Source organism: Castanea sativa, chromosome 5 (genome assembly GCF_040712315.1).
Source record: "Castanea sativa cultivar Marrone di Chiusa Pesio chromosome 5, ASM4071231v1".
In the NCBI taxonomy this organism is placed as follows: Eukaryota; Viridiplantae; Streptophyta; class Magnoliopsida; order Fagales; family Fagaceae; genus Castanea; species Castanea sativa.
This window is the reverse complement of record NC_134017.1, coordinates 61,632,100-61,647,768: the sequence shown is the minus strand read 5'-3', so window position 1 is coordinate 61,647,768 and position 15,669 is coordinate 61,632,100. Positions and strand designations below refer to the sequence as shown.

The 15,669-nt window shown below is 34.2% G+C and overlaps 1 protein-coding gene across 1 annotated transcript; it reads right to left on the bottom strand.

Moving 5' to 3' along the window:
- Positions 1 to 2,895: 2,895 nt before the first annotated feature.
- Positions 2,896 to 3,414, bottom strand: LOC142635563 (cold shock protein 1-like). The gene has a single exon (XM_075809700.1). The coding sequence runs from the start codon at positions 3,412 to 3,414 to the stop codon at positions 2,896 to 2,898; it is 519 nt and encodes a 172-aa protein (XP_075665815.1).
- Positions 3,415 to 15,669: the final 12,255 nt, after the last annotated feature.

The following is a 15,669-nucleotide window of genomic DNA, read 5'->3' as shown; positions in this document are numbered from 1 at the left end:
CATGAAGTGTGAATTCTACCACAAAGTTTGCTATGGCCTGCATAATGTCAAATTCACTCAATTCAACAGACCACTGAATGAGTCCTCTAGACATTCGTACTGTGTAGGGATTTATTGAGAGGATAGAAAATCACTACAACAATGGTATGACCTTAAAATTAGGGCCTGCAGTTTCTTATGATTTTCATTAATGAAAAGTACTAAATTTCTCGAATGCACATTTTGCACTCCCCACCCATTCGAATGCATTTATAAGAACTTTGAAAAATGGGAAATATTTTTCAGTTGTTCAAAATGAGATCTTGTTCAAAGTCACTACTCATCTAATAAGGTTTGATGTTTTGATTAATTGCTAGTTGCCCCAAAAGAGGAAATATTTCTCCCAAAAGAGAGTTCGATGACTAAAAAGCAAACTCATCTATTCGGAGAATTATACCACCAAACCAAGAAACCTTTAGCATGTTATAAAATAATCAAAGTTTAAAATAAAAGGGAAAAAAAAAACGCATGACATACTGCAATTATTAGAGCATAAAATAGAATAAAAGAAAAATGAGATGATTTATTTGGGCTATATTACTTATATAAATATTATCTAGAACTGGAAACACTTATAATATCCAACATTCCTATCAACCATACACGTTCAGTTTAAAAGTCAAACAGAAAATACCATATGACTACATAAGGAGCTCCCCAATCATTGTCAAGAACATGTTACATACTGGTTTTATACCCCAAAGTAAGCTGCATTCTCTACCAGCCTGGCTACATGCATTATTTATATCTTTTAAAAAGACCATTGGTATATGCATAGTGGACCATTCACTTCATAAGTTTCTACAACTGCGGGACCAGTGATGTAACAATTAATCAAACATAAAACCCAATGAAATAAGCAAGTAGCAATTATTCAAAACATAAAACCCAATGCACTCTCAATTAATCAATCAATCAAACACAAAACCCAAATGAAGCTGCGCTAGTCATGACCTAATATTACTTGTCCATATATATGTTAGAGAATTCCCATCAATTTGTGCAAAAAAAAAAAAAAAAAGTTTATATTTTAGCATAATAACCTACCCTTTTTTTTTTTTTTACATGCTCACTTTTCAAAACACCTTAAATCAAATTATCTATTTTACATTACATTTCATTAAAATATCAAATTTTTTTTTGAATTTTTGAATTATGTATTTCTCTTCACATACAACTATTACTATCTATTTTCTTCATTTATCATCGGGATACATAAAAATTAATAATGTCAATGTAAATTTACACAGTTACTATAACAACCATATATTTTTATACAATTTTGCATAGCCTAACGTTAGTGAATTTTAAACTTAATTAACTATAATATTATACTTTTTTTTTAAAATTTTACAAGCACAGTGGTCCTCGTTTTATTTACAAGGTATATTATTACCTATTATGCATTTTCATTCATACTTTATACTTACAAAGAAAAACATTATTTTCATATACAAATTTTTTTTTTCTTCGAGGAAATATTTCATGCACAATTTAATTATTCGAAATATTCTGAATAAGACAAAAGAGGGCAAGTTGTGAAAGTCTGCAGTAAAGACGTCTGGATTCGGCAATTCGTAAAGTTCAACTTTGATTCATTCAGATCAATGCTCGCCAAACTTCGTATTGACTTGTAATTAGCAGCCAATGAGCAGGATTACTTAGGCAGAATTAAAGAGAAATTGACATTGCCGTCACACTCAAAAAATAGCTTCAAGTGTCAAATCAAACATAAAAGACAAAACCCAATGTGCTTTCTATTTTCTTCTCTTTTCTTTTCTTATCTTTTCCCCTTTTTCTGAGCAAGTAAGGTGCCGACTGCCGACTACGATCCAATTATCCCAGGGGGACCATCTCTAATATGCTTATTCCAAAATAGATGGTAGTGGGCCCCCAGAAATTACAAATGGAAGCCCAAGGTTGTTAAAGTGTAGACTATGGATTTAAAGAGTTAGCCCAGTCAAGAAACTTTACAAAAATCTCACCCGATAAAAGAAAAGATCCTATGCTTTATTTGAGAAACAATATGGGAAATTTCCCAAGTAGCGTATAAGAGGGGAAGAGGATGGCTAAACAATGACATGACATGAACCCAAAAAAAGAATATTCTGAATGACCCTTAAAAGTGACATAACAAATAAGTAAAGAATCTTATAGTTTAATTAATATCTTGTTGTGTTTTTGATAGATACCACCAGAGTTAGAATTCCCTGCCCCATTATAATTATCAACTAACAAAAAAAAAAAAAAAACAGACATATTTAAGGCCTACCATATTCAACGGGAAAAAAGGCCTACCAATTATTCTCTTGAATAGAGAAAATTAATAGATTTAGCTAAGAGGATAACCAGAAACAAAGCCCCAATGTAATTAGTGAATGGAGCTCATTGAGGTTTGTAAAAGTAGGTTTTATAGAAAAAAAAATTATAGAGATTTGAAATTTTTTTTTTTTTAATAATCGTGCTAATAAAAAAACACTTGTTTTGAACAATTAGAAGATTTTTTCTTAATTTTTTTTTAAAAAAAAGCTATATGTAATTTTAAAAACCTATGGGAAAGTGAAATAAAAAGGAAATTAATTCCCCCCCTCCAAGCTTGTTCAAAGTACAAGCCTAAAGGAAAGGGAATGTCTCTAAAGTCTAAAGTATAATTTACTCTATTAAAAAAAATTTCCCAACAAGCAAAGCAAGAAAGACGTATAGAGTAGGGAAGACAAATGCATAGGTTTTAATGCAAAAGTACTGATTATTCATTATTACAAACACCTTAATGCAAAAGAAAAAAAGCAGTCCCCACATAGTTAGGCTTTCATTTATTCAAACTTGAAAATGCTAGTGAGCTATAGCCTCCATAACTCACTTCCTAGGACTAACAGTGAGACAATCATTTGCCAAATGACCAAGCTGGCCACAGAAATGGCACCAAGCAACGCCAATCCATGTTTTTTGTCCAAACCCTGGCCATGCAGCAGCAATGTCATTCTTTCTACCAAGGAAGCAGTACTTTGCTATATGACCCATCTCGCCGCACCTATAGCATGGTCCAAAACAAGGACGAGTTTCAGCATTGCTATCAGTACTCCTGCTGCCACTGCCAGTTGCAATATTAATGGCTCTTCTCCTACTGTCTTGAAGCAAAGTTCCGCCAGGACCAGTCACGTTGATTGCTTTCAGTCTTTTTTCACGCCAATGCCCCCCCACAACGTCGAATTCCACCAGTGTGCCAGACCGTATACGTATGTAGCCATCAGACTTCACAGAAGAGTAGTGCACAAATACATCTTCACCACCATTGATTGGCCTTATGAAACCATAGCTCCTTTCATTGCTAAACCATTTTATAGTACCACTCCATCTTCTGTATGGTTGTGGCATTACTGGACCATCTGAAGGGAGACCTAACCACCAAAGAGAGTGTTCATAAAAAAAACCTAACACACACACACAGAAAAATCTATGTGCCGCATCTAAAGAAATTATGTTCATCCAGAATATTAAGCTGATAGGCAAGAGACTCAGAAAGTAGTGAAGCATGGAAAATAATAATAATAATAATAATAATAATAATAACAACAAATGCATGAATATTGAAATTAGGCTATATGTCTGTTGTCTAGGTAGGTAAGCTCATAGAATGATTAAACTAGAAAATAATACTTCAAATTCTACCATTGGAAAAAGGTAACATTAATCAATGCACTGGTTTCGTTTACTCACTTTCGACGCAGGTGAAGCCTAGGCTTGGTTCGCAAATCCTGTTTAGCTGTAACAAACAAGTGAAATGGAGGTGCATTATTGAAAAACAATTAGAAATTCAAAAGTTTTATGTTCAATATAATAATAAAAACATATATGTGTGTGTTTTTATATAAAATTACATAAATTCATCTAATAGATAAATTGAGGTTTGAGTGATATTAGGAATATTATAAATTTCACTACATACCTTTTACAAACTGATATTTTACTAATCATAAAACAAATAAATAAATAAATAAAAAGTAAATTTGGCATTCATTTATTACAATTTAAACTTTACTAATAAGATCCATTGTTATATCAACTTGGAAAGATTGTATGGTAAAATGTGTAGTATTTTAGCATTTTTCTATGAGTTTCTATATACTTTGTGGCCCATTTATCCCTTTGGATTCCACAACAGTTGTCATTTATTACCTCCATTCTTTCAAGCTCAAGGGACACACACACACACGTATAAAATAAGGCCGGAACTAGAATTTCATGATTGAAGGGGCCAATTAATAATAAATATAAAAAGTAAGAAGAGGAATTTGGAAGAGCATTCAAATAATTTTTTTCGGTTGAAAATTTTTGCAAAATATGTAGGTGAATATTGAATTTTTGAGAATTTGCAGGGCCATGGCCCCCAAGCCACAATGTAGTTTCATCTCTACATCCATGTAGAGTCATATGAAAATACTTTTTGTTTGATGTCAATAAGTAAACAATGGAGAATCAACATTAAATTCAACAAAATCCAAGCGGGCTTTTATAAATAGGTGTGAAAACTGAGAATATTTTTATAAATAGGTGGTTTAGTAATTGTATAGTCAATATGAGCTTTTTAGCACAAGTTCGGCTTAGAAATGCAACTTATAGATAGTGTTTGTATGGGGTGTTTATTAGTGGAAGAGGTAAGATAGGTGGAGGTAGTGGTGGTGGAATAGATTCTAGTGAAGAAAGAGCTGTTACTGCTGGTACTTGAGACGAAGTGGCAGCTGGTTTTTGGGATAAGATAGCAGCTGCTGTTTGGGATGAGGTAGTAGCGGGTGAAAGAGAGCTGGTATTAGGTGAATTGAGGTCAGGTGCATATGAAGGTGGGTTAGGAGTAGAAGGATGTGCAAGAATAGATGGTATAGGACAAGAATGAAGATACATAAGTGATGGTAACCAAGAAGAGTAATCGATGGAGGAAGATGAGTCATGAGAATGAGTTGAAGAAGAAGAAAGAGTGTGAGTTGTAGAAATGGGAAAGCCAAGACTCATCGAACAAACATGTCTAAAAATATATATAAACTTGATTTGTTGTTTTATCAAAAAAATTTCCCATTTTGAAATTGAAAATAGCCCAAGAAAATGAACGATGTTGTAGTTTGTGCTTACTATAAGGACGTAGGAAAGGATAAAAAGTACATCCAAGAGTTATAAGTTGAGAAAGACCTGGTTTGGCTTGAAACATATTTTCCCATGGAGATATTAAATTAAGCACTAAAGAGGGAGGTCAATTAATCAAGAAAACAAATGTGGATACTGAGGGTAGTAACATGGAATGAGATATCATCGTTAAGGCTGCTCGACTCTTAATTATATGTCTGTGTTCTTTCCACAACCATTTTTTTTGTGGAGTATGTGAATATGAAAGCTCATGAAGAATATTATTTAAAGAGTAGAATTGTTGAAACTCATTTTTTTAGTATATTTTCCACCACAATCTATGTGAAGGACTTGCATTTTGGTGGAAAGCGAGTTTTTTTTTTTTTAATGTAGTAATTTCAAAGTGCATAAATGTAGTCAGGATATTATATTTATGTTTATCAAGAAAACCCAAGCAAAAGTAAAATTATCCACAAACAGTAAGTAATATTTGAATCCATTATATGAGGTGGGGGCAGGAGTCATCACTATGCAAGTTTATGCATCTTGTCGCTGAGGCAATGCTTACAGGGTGAGAACGAACTTTGAGATTTATTTTGTAAGACCTAGACATATTATACACTGCAAAATCTATGATTTCTTAGTTGGAAGATGAGCAAAATCTTGAGGAAAGGAATTGACACCCTTGCAGGAAGTTATGGTAGTTAATATAACACACAAGAACACTACTTAACCTAAAAGCTTGAGCCAATAAATTTGATCCAACTGTGTTATATATATAAACCATTCACTCTTGTTATTATTTTTTAATATAAAACTTTACTCACACGTATATACCCAAATTTTTATTTGTTAGATTGCTTACATTGTCCTTGAGAAATGAGTAGAGGATTCACAAGTTCCAATGATGAAACCATTCGACATATCTTTGTGAATAGGAGCTGTTAATGTGTAATAGGTTGTGGGCTTTAGGTCCACCTTATTTACTTGTATAGCACATATACTTGTATTACACACATACTTATACTACACACTCGACCTTCTATATAAAGACACCCATGTATATTTTATAACTTGAGAAATACAATACTATTGAATCACTATTTCTAACATGGTATCAGAGTCATTGCTCTAACTTTTTTGTGTTTTACAGTCTTGTCTTTGTCGATATTTTTCATTGCCTCGACTTCTCCGGTTAGTATGCCTTTTCAATGCCCTCTCCCAACTGCTCCGCTGCTGTCAGAGGTCTTTAGGGTTGATTCTTCGCCACCAGAAGGTCATTCTTCGCTGCCAAGACCACTACCTTTGTCAAATCTGTCACTTCTGACCTTCGATTAAGACGTGAGACATATCATTGTGTAGACCATCAACTGATCTACTCAACGTTGCTAGAAACGTCAACATCGAAGCTACCACGCGTTCCCACGTGCCACTCAAAGTTTCAGCGAGCTCACTCCACACGCCTCACGCGTCGCTGGGTTTCCAACTGACGTCATCTTTGACACCATCATTGCCACGTCAACGTTCACGTAAGCCCTAGTTGACGTCATCCTCCACGTCATTGCTTATGGTATCGCTTCGCATCATTGCCACATCATCACCCAGTTAGCTGCTTATGTCAGCATCAGTCAACTACTTACATCATCTTGTTGACATCATCACCGTTGACTTTGTTGACCATGCCGTTGACCGTTGACCTTTACCTTTGACTTTGACTTTTTTGCAGTCTAGGTGTTTCTAGCCTAGTTTTTCGTGTAAATTCCATTTTTGCATATTTTGTTTCTAAATGAAAAATAAGGACAAGTCTTCTTCTTATTGCAACAATCGTCGCAGACAATCCAACAAACGTTTTTGCTAACGTCTTAGCAATAATATTGAGACATGCTATCATCGCAATAAATCAATTGTTTCCATTTCTGCTGCTACTATTGCTAACACTGAGAGTATCCAACCAATGGCTCTTATCTCCGCAAATTCAAGTCTTCTAGATCCATTATCACTATTTCCACAGTCGACCTTCAAAACATTATCGCTAATACCATTCGTATGATTGATAATTCATCTTATTTCCCTTCTCTCTCAGTTTTGTCTGGTATGTCTCCTTCCTCTTGACTTATGTATTTTGCTTGTTGCAATCATATGACACCTCACTCGTCCTTATTTTCTCAACTTGAATATGCACCACACACTCTTAATATTCGTACAACAAATGGTTTCACAATATTTGGTCATAATATAGGTTCCTCAGTTCCTAGGGTTTTTAATGTTCCTAACCTTTCTTACAATTTATTTTCTGTGGGACAATTAACTGAATTTGGTTATCGCATTACCTTTGATTATTTTAGGTGTACTATGCAGGATCCGAGGATGGGATAGGAGTTTGGGACCGGTCCTAGAGTGGGTGTATGTTTCTAATGGACAATGTTCATCTTCCACCTGTTGCTCCTATTTCTGTTGCTGCTGCAACTGCTGCAGTTTCTTCTATTATTTCCCTTGCAATTTGGCATGCTTGACTTGGCCACACATCTTCCTCTCGGGTACAAAACTTGGCTTCTAGAGGTTTGTTTGGTTCAGTGTCTAACGAAAATTTTGATTGTGTTTCATTTCAGTTAGGAAAACAACCAGTTTTGCCTTTCAATACTAGTGAATTAATGTCCACTAATATCTTTGACCTAATTCATTCTGATGTTTGGGGTCTTCCTCGATCTCTAGTATTAGTGGATCTCGATATTTTGTTGATGATTATTCTTGCTATAGCTGGATTTTTCATATGAAACATCATTCTGAATTATTGCAAGTATATTGTAATTTTACAAAAATGGCTAAAACTCAATTTTCCAAACACATCAAAAATTTTCGATCTGATATTGCTCTTGAATATACTTAATATGCTTTCCAAGCTATTTTTCATTCCTATGGCACTATTCATCAACTAACTTGTCTAGGTATCTCCTAGCAAAATGGTAAAGCCAAATAAAAACTTCTTTATATTCTTGACATTGTTCGTGCTCTCCTTCTTTCTACTAAAGTTCCCGCTCCTTTTTGGGCCGAAGTTGCTCTTCATGTTGTTCATACTATTAGTCATATTTCCAGTCCTGTCATCCAGAATCAAACTTCATATGAGCGCCTTTTTGGGACACCTCTTGACTTTCACCACTTTCGCTCCTTCGTTCTGCCTATTTTGTTTTTCTTCAGCCGCATGAGCATAACAAACTTGAGCCTTGGTCTAGACTTTGTTGTTTTCTTTGCGAAACTCAAAAGGGGTATCGGTGTTATGATCTTGTTTCTCATTGTCTTCATATATCACGTAATGTTGTCTTTTGGGAACATCGCTCATTTGTCGAGATCTCTCACTTTTGTGCCTCCCTATCTACGTCCTCTATCTTAGATCTTTTTTCCAGATGAGCCACATATTTCTTCTATAGTTACTCTTGATCCTCCTATAGAATTCTTTGTCTAACCACCAAATATTTTTGATGCCTATCTTGGATCACTCTCTAATGAATAGGTGGAAGATGAACAAGTCGAAGACAAGCTACCTAACCTTGAGCTTGGGTCCCCTGCATCTGCTCCACCTGAAGATAATGCACAAGACATTCCACCTCGTCACTCAACTTGTGTAAGATCCGTTCCTGCACGTTTACTTGACTATCATTGTTACACTGCCCTTGCTACTCTGCACAAGCCTCACACCTATCGTGAGGCCTCCACTGACCCTTTATGGCAGATTGCAAAGAAAGAGAAATTCGATGCATTATCTAAAAACCCTACTTGGGATTTGGTGATTCTCCCCCCTAGGAAATCTATGGTTAGTTGTAAGTGGATCTACAGGATCAAGACTCGCTCTGATGGGTCCATTGAGTGCTATAAAGCTCATCTTGTTGCAAAAGATTTTACACAGGAGTATGAGATTGATTATGAAGAGACCTTTACTCTGATTGCTCGAATCTCATTTGTTCGTGCCCTTTTACCTATCATCACTACTAGTAAATGGGAACTTTTTCAGATGGATGTTAAAAATACCTTCCTTATTGAGATTTTAAGTGAAGAAGTTTATATGCAATCTCCTCCTGGTCTCTCTATTGAACCAAATAAGGTTTTTCACCTTCGATGTGCTCTTTATGGCCTTAAACAAGCTCCACGAGCTTGGTTTTCTATGTTCAGTTCTACCATCTATCGCTTAGGTTACATTGCCAGTTATTATGATTTTGTCTTATTTTTTCATTGCACTAACAAAGACACTATTTTGCTTCTTCTATATGTGGATGATATGATCATAACTAATGATGACCTCAGTGGCATTCAAGAACTCAAGAATTTTCTCAATTAGCAGTTTGAGATGAATGATCTTGGACATCTCAGCTACTTCTTGGGTTTTGAAATCACCCATTCTACAGATGGATTTTATATTACTCAAGCCAAATATGCTTTTGAACTTTTTTCTTGAGCTAGACTCACTGATAGCAAAACTGTTGACGCTCCAGTTGAACTTAATGTACATTTGACTCCCTCAGGGGGTAAACCATTGTCTAATCTCTCTCTTTACAGACGCTTGATTGACAGCCTAGTTTATCTCACTATCACTTGTCTAGAAATTTCCTATGCTGTTCACTAGGTGAGCCAGTATCTGTCTACACCATGATCAACTCACTATGTTGCTATTTTGCGCATTTTTCGATACCAAAAGGGCATTCTCTTCCATGGCATTTTCTACTCTGCTCAGTCTCCTCTTGTTCTCCGTACATTCTCTGATACTAATTGGGTAGGAGATCCCACTGATCGCAAGTCCATCATTGGTTATTGCTTTATTCTTGGTTCTTCTTTGATTTCTTGGCGAAGCAAGAAACAAAACCTTATGGCCCACTCCAGTAATGAAGCTGAATATCGTGCTCTTACAGATACCACATCTAAGCTCCTTTAGCTATGATGGCTTCTAAAGGACTTAGGTGTACTCACATCCTACGCTACTCCTCTTTTTTGTGACAACCAAAGTGTCATTTATATTGCTCACAATGATGTCTTTCATGAATGGACTAAACACATCGAGATCAATTGTCATTTTATCCGTTATCATCTTGTCCATGGTGCTCTCAAGCTATTCTCGGTCTCCTCTAAAGATCAACTTGCAGATATCTTCACCAAGTCACATCTTAAAGGATGCCTTCATGCTTTGGTTGACAACTTTAAGTTGGTCTCACACCCACCTTGAGTTTGAGGAGGGTTGTTAACGTGTAATAGGTTGTGGGCCTATTAACTTGTACTATACACTTAGCCTTCTATATAAAAACACTCATGTATATTTTATTATTTGAGAAATACAATACTATTGATTCAGTATTTTTAACAGGTGCCTCCAAAGAATATAGCTTTTATAGTACAATTTACCGACATAGATTGGACATGTTAGAAAGGAGCTACAGTGGGACTTGTGAAGAAAGATTGTTAGGTATGTTTGAGCAAGATGTGGTGTTCGAAGAAGAAGAAAGCTTGGATCTGAATAGAAAATACATAGAACAAGAAATACAAAGAAAAAAGAAAGGGAAAAGCATGTTGCACACACTGTGTAAACACACACAACCAATTATTACTGAAAACGTGATTTTAAATCACGATTTCAAACTTTAAAAAGTTACCTTTTCAGTTAGAATGAGCAGTGTGTGCAACATACATGACCCAAAAAGACATGACCTGTATTCTATTCTCTATTCTCTCCACTAGCTTCGTCAACCTTGAGAATTTATTACAAAAACAGTCAATGTTAATTCTCTTCTATCTCATTCTCTTTCTTTCTCATATTTTTTAATATATGAAGTCATGGATATCTTTACTAATAACCAATATACGAAATTCTAACAACATATGCAAGAAAGCTGACCTTCGTAAAAGCAGTTGCGAGTTCATCAACTTTGTATGAACACTCGCCTTTACCCTGCAAACATGAAGAAAAAGGCACAAAAAAAAAATGTTCAATTAATTCTCAACCACACATATAATACCAGCATTCTTAGATACTTTGCATTTCAATGATATTGTAGGTGTAGAAAGATGAAAAAAGTTAAATAAGAAACTTAATTTTATATATTCACCACGGAAGTAGAGACGGTGGGTTTTTAGTATGCTCATTCCCTCTCACATAAGGGTGAGTTCTATAATAGGTAAAATCCACCCCTCTCTGAAAGGGAAGAAGTATATTCTTAAAATACATAATAATTTTTCCAAGACTACAAATGTAAAAGTCAAATCAATAAAATTTACACCAACCAAACAGTATCCATAGCCTATTCTTACTATTTCCGGGTAACAATAATATAAGATTTCTTTTAGAAATAATAATATAAGATCATGTCACATCTATATATTTCATAGACTAGCTCTATTTTGGACTTAGTCGTCCCTTGCTCTATATAATTTATCATCACTCTAGAAGATATAATAAACATTAACCAACAGTTCAGCCAAAAATAAGAACGAAAATTAACAGAAATTATTCAAGCTAATATAAGTTTGCATGCATATCAAAGATGAAGATCTAACCTTGTGTTTTTCAGAATATGGGAATGTCTCATATTGAGACCCCTCAAATGGAGCATCATCCATTTCATCCTCTGAGTCTTTCAGTTCGTCCTCTATTACACTCTTTCCAAAAAACTCATACTGTATTGCATCAAATGATAAATCTTCTGCTGCTTCTGCATAACAACAGTTGAAAACATGTCAAAAATTCAGAATATAGTGTAAGTTGAACCATACACAACATATCAACTTCCTATTCACTATGTTGTCATAAGTATGTATATATACTAAATTTTGGCAAATTCCGGCCACCTTCTATTCTCCGCTCTTCTCTTTCCTCCATTCCAAACTTACTAAAACTCTCAGTATTGTTCTAGATTATTCATATTCCATGTTAATCTGACTAAATTAAGTAAAAAGCAGTCTCTACACCTATCGGTGATCTAATTAAGCAGGGGATTAGGACTTATAATCATAACAAGACACAAAAATATAAAAGATGTTATCGCGGTAGCTAGTGTTTACAGTAAAAAGTAGATTTATGTATATAATTATAATTTGAAAGTTAAAGCTAACTTGAGTCATCCTCATGACCAGGATCCGAAGCAGATGAACCACCAATATTTCCAGCTCTGAAGTCTTCCATATTAGGAAAGGAAAGGAAGTTGGAGAAATAGCTAGAGGAAATCGTAGAGCTTGAAACTTAAGGGTTCCCTTAAGAAAGAAATCTGGAGCACTGTTTAGGAATGGAAGAATTGCAAGAAAAGGATCTAGGAGCTCATATAGGGAGAGCTTTTGAAGCAGCTGACAAGTAGTCAAAGAGTAATGAAATTGTATTTGCCATTTTGGTAAGAAAATCTGTATTCCATTATTACATTTTATCATCCAGCAGCTTCATATGCATGCATATGTTGTAGCCTTTTACGGCCACGTGTTCATATATAAAACGATGAAAAATGAAAAATCTAGTAGAGATTCAAGTTTTTGTTGTGGAAATAACTAGTTTTTTCAATGCATCGCTTGAATTCATTAATGGCCTTCTTATCCATGAAGAATCAACGGTTATTTTGCCTTTAAGAAAAGAGATTTGGCTTATCTTTTTTTACGTAGGACACAATCACTAGGCAACCTATGATACTCCAAATTTTTTTTTGAGAGAGAGTTTCAAATCTATGACGTCCGCTCTTAATGATAGCTCATTATCATTAGACATGATACTCCAAATTGGATTGTTTGAGTGTATGTTATGTGGGTGTATAGTGAGTCTTACTATGAGTGTAAACTAGTTAGATCTTAGGTTCATAAGTGATTGCGAAGTATCTCCAAGTCAACTTGTTAGTACGCACATATGTGTCTAGTAATTTCCTCCTTGAGAATTTACAAATATTTGATTGTTCATTTAACATTAAAAAAAATCGTTATAATTGTCAAATTATTAATTCAAAAATCTCTATAATTGTTAGGTTATTAATTCTTTAATTTTGGCTCCGAAATAAACAAAAAGGTGAGTGTGGCATTCCCAATAAGCGTTTTGGCTTTGTAACAAACAAAAAGGTGAGTGCAGCACTCTCGAGGAGCTGTTAGTGATATTTTGGAGAAAGGTGCGGCATTTCCGAGAATCTTTTGGAGGAAGGTGCGACATTTTCGGGGGGTTGTTGGTGATATTTAATTTAGAGAGATATGGGGGACAATGCTAAGTTTGCAAGGCCATTATGGGCTGAAACACCAAAAATTATTTTATGAGACAATCTCGTAAGATTTTTCTCTCACAATATATGAGAACCACATGTGATACCTTCTTCAAGGCCACACACATGTTACAATGGCAAGTATAATGGAAAACAAAGTTGTAAGGCGAAGCAAATCTAAAACAATTGCTTCAAATTTGGATCAATTTTTTGCAACATCCCACCTAATACTTCTTTTTTCCTTAAAACTAACTAAACAAAGTTGATGTTAAAACAAAAAAACAAAATTATTTTCCATCCAAATAAGATATTTATTAATGTTTACCACATTTTTTTCATTTAAAAAAAAACTCTATAATCATAAAAAATTTAAAAAAAAACTGTAATAAGAGTTTTTTTTTTTTTTTTTTCATTTGAAAATAGAAAACTCTATAATCTTCAAACTATTAAATCTTTAGTTTTGGCTCCAAAACAAATAAAAAGGTACATGCAACACTCACAAGAAGTTGTTAGTGATATTTTGGAGGAAGGTGAGGATGACGCTAAGTTTGCATGGCCGTTATGGGTTGGGCTACTGAAAATCATTTTATGAGACAGTCTCAAAAAACCTCTCTTCACAATATGAGGGACCCACATGAGGTACCTCTTCCTAAACCACACACGGGTTACAATGACAATTACAATGGAAAGTAAGGTTGTAAGACACTTGTGGCAGCTCCACATGCAAGCCAAGGTGGCAGCTCCACTTGTCAAAAAATAATTATATGCTAAACTAACCTTTTGTGATCATTTTAATAAAAATATTGAACACCCTGACTTGAGTATTACAAAATATTAGGTTCAATAAAAATAAAGTTAATTCTACATTCACAATAATTTCACAATAAATTCAATGTGGTTTATTCTAATTCGGTCCCGATACTGATATTATCTTTTTACTCACCAATAGCAATTTTTTGCATAAGATTTATTCTAAAAATATTATGGACATAGCATTACTTCAAAATTAATTCTGCCCCCTAAAACGTAATCCTTAATCATTTAAAAAACAGGCTTAAATAACAACAATAAATATTAGCCCAAATAACAACAAACATAAATCAAACAAAAATAAGACAAGACAAGACCAAACAACAACAAGGGAACAAATTATTCAACAAAAAGATTTTTTTTTTAAAACGCTAATTTTTAAAATTTGTAACTCATTCAACCTATTCAATAATTAAAATAGTTCATAATTTCATTTTTCCTTAAAAAATGATATCAAGAGAAATATTGTGATTGTGAGTTCTCATTGATGGTGACGACATTTATACTTTTTTTGACTTTGCAGTTGCAACAATTTTGCTTTCCTTACTCCTTGGTGACTCGACTCGCAATTGTAGCAAATATTCTCTCTCTCTCTCTCTCTCTCTCTCTCTCTCTCTCTCTCTCTCTCTCTCTCTCTCTCTCTCTCTCTCTCTCTCTCTATATATATATATATATATATATATATATATTATCATTTCAGACTCTTTCACTTAATTTATTACTCTCATGTCAGTATTATTAATTCCCACTTTATCTATTGTCAAACTTTTTTTTTTCTCTCTTTGTTAGTAGAAAGAAATTGTAATACTTCGTGTATTTATGCTTTTTTTTTGTAACATTGATATATTCAAGTTATTACTTTATTATATTTTATATAATTAAAATTTGTTAGTGACCACCCTAAGAAAAATTCGTAAAACCACCACTGTTGTAAGTCCAAACAAATCCAAGAAGATTGCCTCAAATTTGGATTATCCTCTACAACATTTCACATCTTGCTTCTTTTTTCCTTAAAACTATCAAAAAAAAGTTAATTTTATAACAAAAATATTTATTTTCCATCCAAATAATATGTTATTAATGTTTGCGTTACTTTTTCATTTTTTAAAAAATCTATAATTGTTAAATTATTAAATCTTTAGTTTTGGCTCTGAAATAGACAAAAAAGTGTGTGTGACACTCACGAGGAACTGCCAGTGATATTTTGGAGGAAAGTGGAGATGACGTTATGTTTGCATGGTCATTATAGGACGAGACACACACGTGTTACAATGACAATTGCAATTATTTTTTTTTTTTTGATGGGAAATCTGCAAATTCAATTACTGAGAAAAGGAAAGAACAACAGGGAGCTAAAACAGGGGAAAAGGAGACTTAAAAACAATCCTGCCTGAGCAGACTTTGAATACATGGAAGATTTATCCCTTTCCAAATCCGAGATTCCCCACTAGCTCTAGCCAACTGAGCAAGCTCATGAGCTGCCATATTGGACTCCCTTTTCAAG